Source organism: Amblyomma maculatum, chromosome 10 (genome assembly GCF_055883805.1).
Source record: "Amblyomma maculatum isolate TAMU_Amacu chromosome 10, ASM5588380v1, whole genome shotgun sequence".
Classification (NCBI taxonomy): domain Eukaryota; kingdom Metazoa; phylum Arthropoda; class Arachnida; order Ixodida; family Ixodidae; genus Amblyomma; species Amblyomma maculatum.
Window position 1 is genome coordinate 17177391 of NC_139353.1, and position 17256 is coordinate 17194646.

Here is a 17256-nt window from a genome sequence, read left to right on the forward strand (position 1 = left end):
AAGTCATTAGGAAAATAGCTGGGTTGTGGACAGAGATCATTCTTTATTCATTCTCTTCGTTTCTAATTACATGCTTTTATTGTTCAATACAGCAAAAACAGAAAACGCTAGAGCTGACGTCGATTCTTTTTATGGACACAATAAAGGCAACCCATTCGGACATTCAGGCCTGATATTCCTAAGGCGTGGCCACATCGTGGCTAAACCTGTGCAGACGAGATCCTCTTGACACTAGCATCGAGTAAACACACGAGGAGAGCGCACATCAAAGAGTGCCGGCGATAAACACATTACGCCCCATACACTTGCAGGGGTTTGTACAAACTTCACTTATATATATGTGGTTCTTTAGATGATTACCTCATCCCTATGCAGAGGTTGTGCAGTTTTCACAATAAAAGACGTTCCCCGACCGACAGATCTCAAAGAGTCATTTTTACTCATAATTCGTCAGGTGCCGTCACAGGCCACTGTTTCTAACTACCGTGAACAAGGTTGGTCTTTCCAGCTAAACTTGGAAATGACCCTGGGCGCGTTATCGTCTGTCGCGTGTCCTCCAGAAGAATCCGGCTAGCGCGGAGAGAGGGTCTCAAGTATTCGGAAGATACTAGTGATATACTTGAGTTCAGGGACGTCGCGAAGATGGATTCCGAGGCTTTTACTCCCTCATCACGCCTTGCCCACTTTCCTGTGTGATTTTGCAAACGTGCACAATTATTGCAGTAATGTTGTGAGTATTAATGCTTCCACCTTTTATTCTTCGTTGCTGAACCTGCGACTAATATTTCTATTTGGACCGGCCGGCTGTTAGCCTTCAGAGCCATAAGCCCAAACAATGTTTGCACATATATTTTGGTTTCTAATCGCGATTGTTAGGCAGACTATGCCCACTGCACGTCGAAGGGCTCTCCAATTGGATGGAAAAACAGCGCGACAGAAGAACACGACAGCAAAGGAGCACAAGACGAGCCAATATATCTTCCAACACTTTCACATATAACTCATCAACACCCTGACTTCGCAATGCCTGCCTGACTACTGAGGTTTCGAAGGATTAAAAGCTTTCAATGAATTTTCGTAATCAATAAATAAATAACGTAATCTCAGTCATTTTCATAACTGCGCCGTTATTTACACTCCGTATTTCCGCAATTCTGTCCGCGTGCGAGTGTTCTTGCAATACTGCGAGTACCTTCGTCGAATGTCAACCGCAAGGGCGTTTCTGTCCATCAAACCAATTTTACTGTAGATTTGCTGTTTTTTCTTTGTAAAAATAGTTCTGCGCAGAATTTTGACAAAAGGTTTATGGTATCTAAGACAGGGGACACCGATGAATGTGTTTCAATCAATAAATCAAAAAAGTGAAAAGAGTATCGGAGCTGCCGCTTAAATCTGTTTTATTTGTGTTTTTTGTTTTTCATTTTTATCGTTTAGGCTTCCTTTACAACCAAGCAGTTTGGCTTTCAGCGGCCAGCAATTGCACAATTTTTCAAGTACAACTTTTATATCCACTCACCCCTTTCCCCCAGTGCTCGGTAGCAAACTGGTTTCTTTTAGGGGTTAACCTCTCTGCCTTTCCTCCTCCTCCTCCTTCAAGTAGAAGGGTCCGACTATTGCAATGCTCTGTGTTCATTGCTCAAATGAATGAAACAAGAAAAGCCTTAGATGCCGTGTAAAAGGAGCAAGGAGCTTGTCAGCATCAGATGACTGCAAATGGGTTGAAGAGCAGTGCTGGGAAAACTGCACACCCTATCCCGGGAATATATCATGAGCTCTAGCATAGTGTATAATCCTGGAAGAGCGGTGACTTGCTTCCAATCAAATAAAGAAATGTAGAATAATACCATCGTCAAACCGGGTAGAACATATTAAAAAAATTTCACACAAACTGAAGTTGATGCAGATGACGATGGGCAAAAAGAAGCGCGAGAGTGCTTTGCATCTTAACACGTGGGATAGCCGGTTGCGAAGATAACTACAAAGTTTCGTATTGGGCGCCTACGAGGAATTATGGGATTTGAATCCGTTCCGCTCCGATAGATATTTTCCGCCTCTGTGTTCAGCAGCTCTCCTAAGATATGGTAACCAGGTCGTTTCAAGGACAAGAGACGCGCCGAGTGTGTAAGCCGGTTAAACCTCCTGATGTAGTGATTTCACATTAAGAGAAGCGGCACTGGACTTGGATAATATTTATATTGGCTCTATCACTGTCTGTTGCTTGAATGACATCGTTTTTAATTGCAACGATCGATTGGCGCAGAAATTCGTTTGCCTTTTCATTATAGTCATTTCAATGCAGAAAGCAGCCAGTCACGGAACTCACAGGGTAGCTTGTCCTCAGGTCTGCAATAGCATTTCTGCTCACTTAATGCACCACTCTGCGATATGGCTGTGATATGGACCCAGTGGCGGGGCCCGGTCATCAACGAACCACATGCCTCACCGCTCTTGGCATGCTCTTGAAATTCGCAGGCATGTTTTCGCAGAATTCCAACCAGTGGCTCCCAACCAAATGAAAGAAATTCCCGCGAGAGGGCTTCTGGCTCTGACTTCATGACCCATTGAAAACAATCTGGATTTTTGAATAGCAAGAACGACGGCCCCTCAGACGCCAGTTATTGTGTGATACGAGACTTAAGGCTATAGAGCAAAACTTAAATCTCTGTTCCATTCTCCAGGAAGAATTGAACGGTTTACGAGACAATGCGATTACTCGGAAGCAATAGAGGAATATAGCTACTTAGAACGTGTGGGGCACCTGAAGCGAAATATGAAAGTAAAATGAACTTCAGTTCATTATTGCAGAGCATTGTGGCATTTTGCTGCAATTTTCAAATTTGATAATAACCATTAGCATGGTGGACTGCTCGATGAATATTTGTTCTCTCCTGCTTTATTCTTTAAAAAAAACCACATACCATGAAAGATGTCTTTGTGGGCGCATACTTTTCATTGTTTCTGTCTAGGAACCAGCAGATATTCAAGCATAGAGCTCTGGTACATTCTTTGTTATAAATATAGAGTTCAAGAAGTTTTCCTGTAACGCCATAATTATGCTCGTTGAAAATCACAGATCGCAATTGTGCCAGTGACGACAAACCTCGTCCTCATCATTCTGAAGCTTTGAAATTCCAGAATTGGTTTCCGTAACCCCGTTACAGAGTTATGAAACAAACTCCGTGAGTTGAATAATCTTGATAAAGACTGTGCTTATTGTTCTGAAGGTTTAATTGTTGTGAAGCAATGGCCAAACATTTTCCCGTAACATTACAATTGCTATACATTGTCTCGCTGTAGGTCCTCCTGTAAAGCGAATACTTTTTCAAACACCTCGACTAAAAAGCGCTCAAATAACTTCAGTTTCTGCTCTTCGTATAAACAATATGTTTCAATACATATTCCGCAGCAAACCCAGATGTTCTCAGTGCCTTCCTGACTCGACTGGACCGTTGGTACTAACAGCGACCTCCAACATGCAAGCCGTCCCCGTCGACGTGCCACGTACTCGGAAAGTTTAACACGTCTCACTCACCCAATTCACTGCTGTGCAGTAGATCAATTTATTCAAAACTGAGATGCATGCTTCAAAACCAAATCCCCACTTGTCATTCTTCGTGTACATAGTACAGCGATATTTCCACCGGTCAACGTGCGCGCGCCATGCCCACCCGTCCATGACCAGGCGGTTCCAGTGGTGCCTCAAGCACGGTGTAGACGCGTCTCAGGAAGACAAGCCCCAAGTGCCAGGACGCATTGTGCATCTCGCCAGCTTCCATAAAACCGCTGTAGCATCTCGTTCCTGCCGGCTCGTTCACCTGAAAAATAGCCCATGTGTGCAAACAGCAGTCAGGAATTTTGAAGCGAGATATATTTCCAGTTGATATTTCTAACTGATATGTGACTGTTTTTCATTCACGGCGGCAATAGTGCGTATCAAGCCTTGAATATTGTTTTTAGGGGAAAGCTGCTTCTAAAGCAATCATGCGCCTCCACTAATGGTAGCACACGAGATGCACAATTGGGAAGTTAAGATTCGTTGCTCATAAAGATGGTGCCTGTAAATATCCGTGCCCAGTACAGTAGCTTAATTACGAATTTTAACTGTGTGAGGAGATAGGTATAGTCCGGTATCCCAGAACTGCTGGCAGCGCCTAAATTATGTAGCAAAGAAAAGGCACGAGCAAACGATCTGATCGGTTAATGCAAAGCAGAATCAATTTTTCTGATTTTATTTTTCTTATGAGTGCCCATTAAATCTAAGGCATAAACTTCAATGCACTCGTTGATGTGTTAAAGGAAATCTGGATTTCTTATTACAAAGATGCATGATTATATGCTCCCATAATTTCATAAGCTTTTAGTGCTATTTATAATTTTCATAAAGAAAATCTCCCTCTCACTGTTGAGCCTTCATACCATCTAGTGCGTCATTTTCTAAGAATAAAACAACTTGCAAGGTCAACGTTTCACAAGCCTTACACTGCACAAAAATTGCTTTCGTTTATTGTCACTTGTTATCCGCATAACGAACACTGTAGTAGAGATGGTCTTATGCACAATCCTAACACTTTACAGCACAATTATGCGGCGTACCTTGATAATGTAGTCACCCGGTCCCATGGGGATATACATAGGCCCAATTTCCAAAACCATGAAAGTGTCGACGTGGCAGCTAACTTCGTACTGAAATACGAAGCAGGAAAACGTCCAGATAAGTTTAACCACACCGTTTAGAAGTTGCTTTGATAGGATTGCACAAACGATGACGCATTAGTTCTCATGCACGTAACATTACAGCATATGCAATTTGCAGAGGGTTTGAATCTCCGGCAAAAGGCATAAACTCACAATGAGAATACCATTTTAAAAAGTGCACAATCAGCGCTACGTATATGGCACAAATGTCTTGTATTCCTCATGTTGAGTCAGTGCATAAGGAAAAGAGTAGCGGTGTTTAAGTTTGGCACAACAGATCCTCGCTTGAATCGTCGGGTAAAACAATGGTCAGATACCAGCGACGCATGTGAATTGCTATGGTGAGGCGGACAACTGGTACTGTTCAAGTCCACTTGTCGTACCCCATTTACACTTCTTCAGTGCTCCTTCATACCGTGTAAAAAAAAAGGCGCTTAAAAATTAAGTTGAAATGGTTTTTCTGTTATTTTTGCATACGATGTGCTTATATACTTGATCTATGGTTTCTGCATAGACTTAAATGCTGTATTGTTCCTGGTGTTGACGCAGTGGACGTATTCCCGTTCAATTTGAAGTCGGCTGTTTAATTCAGGTGATCACCTGCTTTATTTCTTGCAATGCAGAGTATTGATGAACTTAGTAACATTGCTTATTAGCTGCTCAAATTCAGGCTGAAATATTCAGAACTTTGCCTCTCAGAATTATGTTTGCTAGTTAGAGAACTTTAACGTTTTGCGTAATGAAAAAGTACGCGCTCAGCGTTGTATTCGACCGCTTCTCAAAGTAATTTAAAACACATTTTTCAGGCCTAATCTGCCTCTGTATCTAGAGACATTTGGAGAAACTCTAGCTTCAGGTTATTCAAGGGAACGTATATTTCTCGGAGCGTTGTAAATGCGCAACTAAGAAGGCTTTTTTTAGAATTCCTAGCGCAGAAATCTAGAACGGCATTTCCACACTAAAAGAAACCAGCACTACCAGAAAAAACAATCCGTCGACTGGAACTAAATATCCTCTGAAGTAGCATGATTTGCTTAAAGAGCAATGCGAAATAAAGCGGCTAAACTGCAAAGGTCGCTAATTCATGAGCAATGAGTTGCGTTAACTAGTATTGGAGATAGCCGTATGCGCCTTTATATATATATATATATATATATATATATATATATATATATATATATATATATATATATATATATATATATATATATATATATATATATATATATATATATACGTTTGCTTCGATCTGGTGTGACTTACCTTCCCACCTTCCACCTTGCGCCCTCGAAGTAAGCGGTTGATATCTTGAATATCACCTGCTGGGCCTCCAATAAAAGGGTAAGTTAAAGCCAGCCGTGCACGGGAATTTTCAGGGGCCAGGGCTTTCTTCAATAAGCCCACTTGGTACCTGTATTTTGAATTATCTCTCATATCGAAATGTGAGCAACTTAGCAGCACTATATTATTTGTCATGGCGTTACTATCATTTTATGTAATTCACTCCGCAGCACATTTTTTTTTTTTTCAATTTTTTCCTTCAGCCCTTGCAAAGTAAAATTAAATATATCAATTTTGACCAGTGGAGGAAATCATGGAAAGGCGCTTCTTTACCTCATGTTAAAGATACAGCGTCTCTTTTTTTGAAACTCGCAAAAGAAACATGCGCTTGAAAACGTCTGTTTGTATCAATAAAGGCTACCCATGAATTAATCAAATCATTCTGACATTTTGTAAATTAATAAGAACATATAGGAACAAACCAAACTATAGAGGCGCCCAACATTATAGAAACATGTTATATTGCAAAACACGACCTGCAAATGTCTAACCGTGCCAGAAAATACGAAGACAGTAAGAAAAACTATTTCATCTTTGAATGCTATTGTGCTTTGTAGTGTCGATTTTTCTTACACGCATACTGATGACGAGGATCTTTAATGAAATTATCGAGGACGAGCCCTCGCACTTTCATCGTGAGTGCAGATTGCTACAATATTTACTGGATTCATTTTGCTTCTCCTGTATGTATATATTTGAACACATTGTCACTTTCTGGAGAAGGTGCACTTCAGTTTAAAGTATCTTTTTTCAGTTCTAAAGATTGAAGGCCATCTTGGCAGTGTTATACGTACCCATCAATGTTAAACTGGAAGGCATCGCCAAATGCTTCTACAAAGCCAATTGAACCGTGGTAGTGGTTTGGATTGACACCTCCGAACAAGGCTTCCCCTCGAACATTTTCTTCACGGCTGAAGTAGAGCCCCAGCCATGGCATGTCGATTACTCCAGAATTAGCCATTTCGTTCAATGGTGAATGCGGGCCCTGACGCAGCCCGAAAACGCCGTCAAAGGGATCGTCAACGAAACTCGGCACATGAAACCCTATGCCGTCAAGGAAAAGCTGTTTCCCGATGTCCACGCCTCCTAGTTGTTGCATGTCCACGGACTTCACTCCAGTGATGTTGCCACTGCGAAGATGTGCCCAGTTAACCACATGTAGATATATCTAAGCATTCGGCGCACCGAAAATCAACCTAGCCAAAGAAAAACGACTCTAATATATATAAGTTGTATCATTGTCTGAAGGTCACTGTGCGGAATACGTATTTTGCTAACGGTTGCTTATTCTGAAGAATGAGAGCATATTTGCCTCAGTTCACTACAGCGACCGTTAACTGTGTTAATTCCTGTCTGGTTGCAGGAACTCCTCTTTTCATTTCAGCTAAACGCTGAATATCAATATGAACTGTAGGATGGAGGGTATAGAATGGAGACTATAAATAGAATAACGCGCCTTGACACAGCTGAAACTGTACAGCAGACATCGCGCCGTAATGAACCGCTGTAGAAGCAAGCCAGAAAGGTGCGGACTTGAAGTAGTTACAGACAGACGAGACGGAACTACTGATGTTTTAAATTATTAGCTGTGCCAGTCTGTTTCTTTGTGGGCATTCTGAGGATCTTGAATTGACATTCTGCTTGACTTATTTTATTATTCAATCCTGACGACAGCCCTTCACGTCGAACAACACAAGCCGCTGTGTTGTGATGCCTTTCCTTGCGTCTACGCCCTGCTTTCTGATTGTGTTTGCGGAACATATGAAATGACACGCTTTGTTTTGTTTTTGTGATTCAATATGTTAAAAGATATTCACAGCCTTTCATCACTAACGGGGCCTTTGTACTTGTTCGTGTATCGATTTTCCAGCAACTTCCATTCCTATTTTCCGTGTAACTACCCAAATAGTACCTGGCTATTATTAGGAACACACTATATACAACTGCAGCAATAAGCCTCGTGCTCTGATGCATGGGTGCCACTGCTCCTCTGCCATAGGCGAATTCAGACATTATTCGCGTATTCAGTCTATCCTACTAGTTTGAATATAAGAGAGCAGAGAAAGTAAGAGTCATTTCCTTTTTTGAAAAATTAGATATTTTGAAAATGTGTTCTCCAAAGGCCCCGCTTTAGTGGCTCATATTATGTATACTCGCCTGCTGAGCCGGAAAACCTGGGTGCTATCCCAGCCACGGTGACTGCGTGTAGATGGACGCGAAACGCATGGAGCTTTAGTGCTTTACGATGTAACTGGATGCTAAAGAACCTCAATTGTTCGAAAGTGTCCGAAACTCTCTATACAAAATTCAGCACTCCCTGAATCACTTCGGGACTTTAAACGTCATTGTAATGGACCAATCCAGTTCTTTAAATGCAACAGTTTGAAAACTGATTTAAGTTCTAACACTGCTGAGCGCGACTACGGTAGTGTCTGAGGAGCAACTGGTTTCGTTTCGACATTGTAGAATATTACGAAGGCTGGTCTGAGACGAAGAGCTGTCTTCACTGACTATCGCCTATTTTCTTTTTATCGTACTCTGCTTTCGCTCTGCTAGCTTCGGGGTTAGCAGGCCCGTTGTACGCCAAGGCTTGCTACGGTAGGAAGTGGCTGACGGCGGTATATGTTTTGACGCCGGTAAAAAAGGCACAGTGAACAACCGAAGAACCTTCGCTAAACTCGTAGCTTAGTCTTTCTTTTTTGCTTTTACATATGAAAAAACTACTTTCAAGCCATTCCTCACCTTACATAAGCACAGGCCTGATGCAGTGTCTTCTTATTTCATTGTCTCAACAATTTGAACAGGCACTCAAAATTTAACTTCGAAAGGTTGCAGCAAACCTGTTGCTGATATTGTGCAAACAAGCGCACAGAAAGGACCTAGCACTCAAAGCCAATACAATGCGCAATACAATGCACAGTGCGCAATACAATGCGCGACCGGACGACAAAGCGAGAACACGCGTTTTTCGTGGCTGCTCATACGTGAGGGCTTGATGTGAACAGCCTTCCAAATGTTTACGAATATAAAAAGTTTCAGCACGAAATGCAACTCCTGAATTGCTTTCCTTGCCTACACCGGTTGCTTATTCGTACTCTACTTAATTAATGATGGGTCATTTATCGGTCTAAAACGTGGCTCTTGTATCAATCATTCAGTGATCGAGGCCAAGTCATTCTTAAGCCGAAAACTGAAATTCACAACACAATCTGCTAAACTAACAGCCCACTTAACCTATAATGAGGCCCACGTATAAATATGCCAGGGCTCTCTGGGACCCCATTCACGATCATCTTAATTCAAAGACTTGAGAATGTGCAACGCCGACCAGCCGGATTTATATTATTAAAATTTCCATGCTAGGATTCGATCACACAAATTATCAATTTACTACAGTTACCCTTTTAGCAGATCGTAAAAAATCGATAAGGCTGAAACTTTTTTTTTTGTGTGTGCGTGCGTGTGTGTAGGAACTTCTATAACATTGACACAATCAAGTATTTAATTTCACGCGAAACAAAAAATCTATGAAAAAGGCATGATTTTAATTACCACACTCCCCAATCACACATTAATGCATACGCCTACTCATTTTCTCCCGTACTATATCTTAGTGGAATTCTTTACCAGTTACTGTTCCAGAATGAGCATGCTATCTTCTGTTGAAAACTTAACAGGAGCCTTTTAAGTGCAGCTTGCATACACTGTGACTTTTATGCATGTTTCTGTCTTTGCTGTATGTTGCGTTGTTCTTTTCTAGAAACATTTATTTTTGTTATAAAAAGGTGTATTTTATGCACCCATCCTGTAACGTCCTTTGACTACTAAATGCCTACTAAATACTAAATGACTATAAATGCATAAATAGATATTTTTACATTGTCATGATGAACGGGGACCAGAAATCAGACAAGCCCCCCCCCCCCCCCCCCCCCCCCCCCGAGCGTACACCACAATTATTCTCAGGGCACATCTGGCCTGAAAGAAGCGACCCTAGCTGAAATTCACCACCAATTGTACTTTGAGCGGGCGATTACCAAGAGGAAACGAGAGAGTTTACAAACAATACTGCACATCCTGCTTCATTTAGTCGTTTATCGCTGCGTAGAGTGAAAAGCTTTAACTAATTCTGACTGAAGTAAGCAAGACTCGCGTCCTAACAGTTATAAGAGAAAAAATAACAATATATTATCTCGCCATCCATTGAATTGTTTCTAGAACAAGCAGCCTGTGCATCTGAGAGATGCGGTTTGCACATTGCATTAGGCGATGCAATACGTGGTATTAATAAAAATTTAAAATGGCGTACTCCTGAAAAGTTAACGCATGATGTCTGCAGATTACCGACGCTCATTTCGAGCAAATCCTCAACGTTATCTCGTAAGCCAGACTTAAGCTATATTCTTTGAGCCATAATGAGTGCGCTTCTTTTGTTAGGCCGATTTTTGGACTTGACTAATTTATGCCAATCTTCCGACTCTTCTTTACCTGCCGAACTCAACTACACCGTCCTCCCATGTAGTGTTGTATGAGGTTGACTCCGTCCAGTCAAACATCTCATGTCCATCTGGAAAAGAAATTAAGTTAAGATTACATCAAGCCACCTAGGGTGCCAAACGTGATCTGCTTATAATAACCAAACACCCAATCCATAAGCTTTATCTGATCTCTAAGCACTCATTTAAGAAATTCACCATGTTGGCTCACTCTTTGCAACGAAAAAAGCTTGAATAGAATTTGTGAAGCGCAACAATATCTCTGTAAACATTTTCCGGCTGTTTCCAATCGTTTATTTCCCGATGAGTGCCATTCTTTTCAAACCTGTGTCTCCGTAACAAAGTTGTAATTAATGTGTTCTGTGTATTGCGCTGTTTTGAAATGCACTATTCTTTCAATAGTGCCACTAATACGTGGGAGACTATCAGAGGTGTGGTAGTGCTCAAAACAGGGCATACCGCACGTCGCTGCTTGGTGCCACGCACAGAAAATGCTCGGTTGTTTGCAAATATTTTCCCCATCCTGTCTATCTAACGTAACACATGATGCAAAAGCACTGTTCTACCTTTTTAATAGTACATAAGTTTAGCAAAGGCGCGTAATACGTCGCTCGCTGACTTAGCCGCTTCACGATACGCAGGCGTGCTGACCTTTCTTTCTACTTAGAAGCGGCAGTCCTCGAATACTGCCGACAAGGTAGTCGATACGTTGGAGGTGGCTTTCAAAACGGCTAGTTCTCATACCCTTTAATACAGCATGAAAGAATTACAGGGCCTGTTTTATGTGCCTTTTTTTTGTGTCTGCTTCAGGCTTCACAAAATTGAGCAATCACACGACGGTTGATCGAAAATCACGCAAAGCTCTTGTACCAGGCTTTTTTCGCTTTCGTAGCCCATGTAGCTTAAGAACGCGCAAACAGAGTAATCTTGGCACAAAAGGAGGCTACGCTACGTCACTATCCAGCAATTGTTACACAACAAATTTTCTAACAACACGGCTACTGCTATATATGCTGTATACAAAATTGCGACCTCTTTTCGACCAAATCGATTAAGAAAGTATCGAAATTCCCGTGACCAGGGGACCTCGCCACAAAGCAAATGTTACGGTTGCTTGTGAGGAACCCAGCATGGCCAGAAGAGTTAACGAATGAAAGACACCAGATTACAAGTTCATTTCTGCATTAAATTCATGTAACGATTAAACTCAAATAAAGCACTGTTCATGGCACATGCGGCTTAAGGATTACAGATATGTTACGCTGGCCGAGCGGCAAATAATCTCTGCTCGGAGAACTTACTTTGTTCATGCCATCTGGTGATTTCTTCGGGAGAAAATTCATTAAAAGCACAAGAAGTTTCGTGTTATTTTTTTTTTTTTCAATTTAAAAATGAAAGCAGACTACAATTCAATATTAGATTCAAGCATTCTAACTGGTGGTAAGAAAGGGTATCATACCCATGAGACGCACGCGACAGGAAGGGCACGACGAAGTTTCAGAATGTTTGCTTTATATCCTAGCTCCCAGGTAGGTGCCAGTGTATTCTTCGCATGTAAGGCTGATGATTTTCACTTTCACTTCACAATAGGAATGTCTTTTTTTTTTATCTCGTCCTACATAAATCAGTGACTTTGGTAACATTTCTACAACCCATAAATAGAACTTTACAGGTTGTATACTCTTCGCCTTTCCTCATGAGCATTATGAAACACTAACGTCAAATTGAAGTAGTAAGATACGTACTTAAATTTTGATTCACAAAAAAAAATGTTAATTTCAAAACAGTTTTTGCGAAAATGCACAGTACAAAAGGAAGCGGTAAAACGTGATCATGATGGCGGTATCTAAATCAAAGCAGGAGAGGCTATCTCTTGTATTCGGTTTCGATGAGCTAGGTAGTGGGGGAAAAAAAAAAGAAAAGACAGTGATGGCTCAGTGATGGAAGGAAGTTGGAAGCTAATATTATATATTTGAACCACCTGGCCATGAGATCCTTCTATGGGCTATAAATCTAATACGTTTTTTCTGCTCCCTCTCTTTCCAACGGATAAATGAGAGCGTTTCGGATATATTTGGCTTGGTGCCCTTCTCCCGGTTTTAATCCATAACTTTCCGCGTACATAGTGCCATGTCGGTACAGGAACTGTTTGCTTTGGTTCGGCGTAAACTGCACCTAAAGTTGTCATGCTTTTGAGTGAGAAGCGAGAAAAATTCGCCATACGTACAGCAAGGCTCGCTTTTGTCGCAGTAGTAGGAGATGAGCCACGTTGTCCCCAGAGTATCGAGCATGACACTAAAGACCTGATAGGGAGTGCCTACCTTCAGGACAGCGGTGTATGTAACCTGGATAAATCAGCGCGACAGGAAGGGCATGTACGCATACGGGAATACCGGCATGCCCCTATAGAGTCATAACAAAATAACACTAAGAAGATAATAAAATCACCAGTAAACTATGCGTTATGTATCCGAAAGTTCGAAAGGCAAATACTTGGGACTCTTAGCACGAAAATCGAAGTGAGTGCTCTAGAAAATATCTGTAGCTTAGTCCTCTCCGTTATGTTGTTGTTTACAGCAAGCTACCAATTTACGACTTTCAAAGTTTACACTTGTAGAGAGCGAAAACGCGGTATTTCGAGTTTATTTAATTCCGCGCTGCAAACTTTCTGTCTTGCCTAGTATTAAAACTTATTGTATGGTTATTTGCTTATCTTCATTATTTACTGCGTTGCTTATTATATTTTTATATTGTGTTATCTTTAACACCTATGCCGTCTTCCAAATTATGTGCTTTGTTTTTGAGAGATTTATGCACTTATTTTGTTAACCTTCTGTTTTATATATATACATTCTCAATTCTACCTTGAAAAAGGACGGTCCACCGTCCGAAACTGTTGGAATAAAATAGATAATCGGGAAAGTTGTGTGACATTTTGTTTATATATATATATATATATATATATATATATATATATATATATATATATATATATATATCCTGCATGCGCCCCTCCGCTCTGTAACGTACATCTGTAGCCAGAGGGTATCTTAAATAAATAAATAAATAAACTTTTTAGTCGTTCATATAATGCCTAATGCCTGAATACCTGTGGAATTCTGAGCAGCTAGAGAGGAGAGAGATTTTAATAGTAGCAGAAGATGTCTGCCTGGTGTTGATCCTAGCATGTTACTCCTGTTGAGGGTGACAATTAAAGAAGGGAAGGGGAAGGGAAAATGAATGACAAACAATCTGTGACCCACACTTTCACGCACACATAATGAGACACAGATGAGTTTCAAAAGGTGTCTATATATCAATCCTGTGTCCTTCAGGAAAGTTATTAAGGCCTTTGCAGCTCGCGCAGCCAAAGACCCATCACACCAAGGACTAAGGACAGGTTCAAGGCGCAAGACTGTGTCTTTAACTAAGGCTAAATTATTACACAATGTCCTGTGATCTGCAATAAACCTTTGGCAGTAGGTTACCAAATGTTCGAAATCGTCCCACACATCACATGTAGAACACAGAGGGCTGCTGGTTATAGCGATTTTACGTAAGAAGTAGTTTGGTGTACGACACATTCAAACGAATTCGGTGCAGGCAGTTACGATGGCATCGGCTCAAATTGTGCGGAATTCAAAAGACGTTAGTGATAATCTATTCGATGTAGAGGTCGATATTGATGGTCCGGGTCACACCACAGAGAGCGCTGCAATCGTCATGATTCAGTGGCTACAAGTCTTGCTGTAACCCTTCATGAGATGGAATTGGAATTGTTCTTGATAAATATTCGGGTACTAGGAATGAATTGGCGTTGGCCTATTCATTCCCTGTGATGCCGCAGTGAACAAGTAAGCACTGTAGCCCAATGCACTGATCCAGCGCTCGCAGGCCTCAGTGTGCATTTATTTAAGCCAATGACGAGCTGTTTTTGAATTCTTGATGACTTAAGCAACTGTAGTGCAGCGGGACAATCACGGAAGATAAAGATGAAAGACTGTCAGAAAAGTCGCTCTGAGCATTTAGCAACCAAGTATTTACGACACTGCAGTAGACAATGACTTACATTCTTGTGGTTTACCAGCGGCACAGAGATTGTTTTGGAACCTTGCGTTGGGAGAGCATTTCTGCCAAAAAAAAAAAAAAAAAAAACAACGAAGATAGCTTTTTTCAGAACGCCAAAACTACCACCGCGCATTTCTTCCCTATTCCTAAAAGGAATAGTTTCTAATGTATTGAACACTTGGAACATTCCCATCCCGCCGCGAATGGCACTGGTAACGATGTATATTTGCAATTATGGGCAGCTCAATACTAAAAAAAATTACCAGAGAATTAATACATTTGGTAATACGAACTATACAAATGTTTTGGTTTTGCCTTCACAAGCTGCTTCCCGGGGTAGGTGGCAAGCGGTCGGTGGCGCTTCGCTGGGCTGCCCGATGAAACTTAGGCTTCGTAGTTAAGTGCTGCACGCAATAGCATTTAAAAAGTCTCAGGATGTCAACGCAGCCATTCACCCTACTCTCTAAGACTTCTGTGTTATTGGGGCGATGGCGGGCCCCTGGCGGCCGCGCTTTAACCTTCCCCTACAGGTTGGCTAGCGCCAACTCTTAAACGGTGAGACGCGGACACCCTATCAGAGTTTTGCGATGGTCCCATGAGCCACCTTATAGCTTCTCATCGGTTATACTGACACCTGTGGCGCCACCACTCAAGCCAGAAATATGCGCTCATAGTTGCACTCTAAAGGTCACTTTTCTTTAATGTCCTAACAAAATCTAATTGTTTCGCATATATAAACTGATATATAACCCTGCAGTTGCTAATGGGATAAGCTGGCGACGCATTTTGTACCTCACAACAAACCACTTAGAAACACGTAGAAAGCGCTGAGCAAAAAATTATTTACTTTTCTGATGAACGGCTGCAACTCCGTAAAAGTGTCAACCAATCTGCTAGTCTTAAAAACTAACATATAAACTTATATGCAATGAAGTGGGCAGTCAAATGTGAGTAATTTCAAAGAAACAGCACAATATGGCTAGGACACGGAAGGAGACCCGTACTAGCTAGCGCGTACGAACCGTAAAAACTGTTTTCAGAGAAACACGCATTCCTGGCCAGACAACTTTTAGGAAAGTGTCTCCTGCTACAATTTGTTACGTTTTGGGTTGAGCTGGTGATGTGCTTTTTACCTCTGAATCTGCATGTTCTCCAATGCAAACCAGAAAGGGGGGATATAAACAGCGCAGAAACATATTCTTGATTCCTGTCATTTCGTCCATAGCCATGATTCTTCTATATCTACACATGAATTCTTATATTCCAGAAACGACACTGCATGGAACATTTCTTTTTATAATATAGATAGCTGAGATCATCATCTATATAATGTCACTCAGAAAGACTTTTCCAATAAAACAAAAATTATTTCCAGTAGTATGCACAAGTCGTCTGGGAGTCTGATCAGCGGCATAGCTGCTTCTAAATACTAAACTAGTGGCTGCACGAAATTGAAATAAATTGGCGCACCAAATTTTTTCATAATTGATTCCGTGTAATAAAATCCGAACCATAAATCTCACCCTCTTCGTCGCGCGCTGCATCCTTTAAAGCCGAATAAAACGGTAAGAATTAACCAAAAGAACCGCATCTTCAAGAGCACCAGCTCGGGCACGTGTCTGGTCCTACTGCTTTCAGCGCTTCCTTTCTCGCTAACCATGCGAAACTCTTATATCTCTTCAGTGAAACGTGAGAAGACCAGTTTCGCTGTTGTTGAGAAGACAACCGCCACGTGAGAGAGCAGCTGAGGTGAGTACTTTCACCTCTCGGCTGAAGCTTCTACCTATACAAAAAAAACTCGAGTTAAACCCAACTCTAAAGCTGAACCTGTCAAACTCCAGCCGTATGCATTCTACAACGCAGTTTCCAGTGGGAAACTGATGAATCGCTCCGAGGAATCACAAACAATACTTTGGTTTAAGCCTTGCAATACGTACAAAAAAGCTTGCTCCCATCTTAGGAACGGGGAAATGAAAAGGAAAAGAAATGTTAAAACTTTTTTTTACTGGTCTTAATCTGTAATACTCTATTTAGACTGAAATACGTGAAAGGTATTTTCACTCAACAGAAAGAAACAATATAAAAAAAAATCACTTTCAAGTTTAGGACGTAATTTTCCGAAGCAGGACGAACATAGACTATAGAGCAAACCAAGCTGGAGAGTCCTTTCAATTATGTGATAAATGCTGATAATCCGTGATATTCAGTAAGAGATCCCCCAGCCTGCTGAAATTTCTTGAACATCGAAATCGTCAAAGTACTAAAATTAGGGACTGGATATACCACCGGCGCATTAAGGACCAATCTCGCTAAGTAATCAGCCATCCCATTTGAATGAACACCTGCATGACCGGGCACCCAGAAAAAAATTGATTTATTTTAAAGTACACAGAAAACAAAAACGCAGGAATCGATTCAAACATATTTTTGTGTTTTCAAGTGAGATTAACACAGATAAACAATTGGCAAAAATGATTACTTGCAAAAATGGGAGGAATGACTTCAGAGGCCGGGTCTAGCGACCTGATGAAACCCTTGCTCTTCTTTTCCCTCTACCGATCCGTCCGACCATTGATCTTCTTCAGTCGATGTTCTGCGAAAGGACGTGACAATATCGAAGCAGCAGCAACGACTGCACCCGATAGATCACGCTAGT

General features: G+C 41.3%; 1 protein-coding gene across 1 annotated transcript; it reads right to left on the minus strand.

Annotated features, from left to right (window-relative positions):
- Positions 1-3644: 3644 nt before the first annotated feature.
- LOC146175684 (cathepsin E-like) lies at positions 3645-15747 on the minus strand. Its single transcript, XM_084581180.1, has 8 exons — positions 15734-15747; positions 14602-14662; positions 12760-12877; positions 10525-10603; positions 6831-7166; positions 5959-6106; positions 4594-4683; positions 3645-3815 (listed from the first exon to the last, which is right to left on the minus strand). Exons 1-8 carry the CDS (start codon positions 15745-15747, stop codon positions 3645-3647), a joined length of 1017 nt encoding a protein of 338 aa, XP_084437306.1.
- Positions 15748-17256: the final 1509 nt, after the last annotated feature.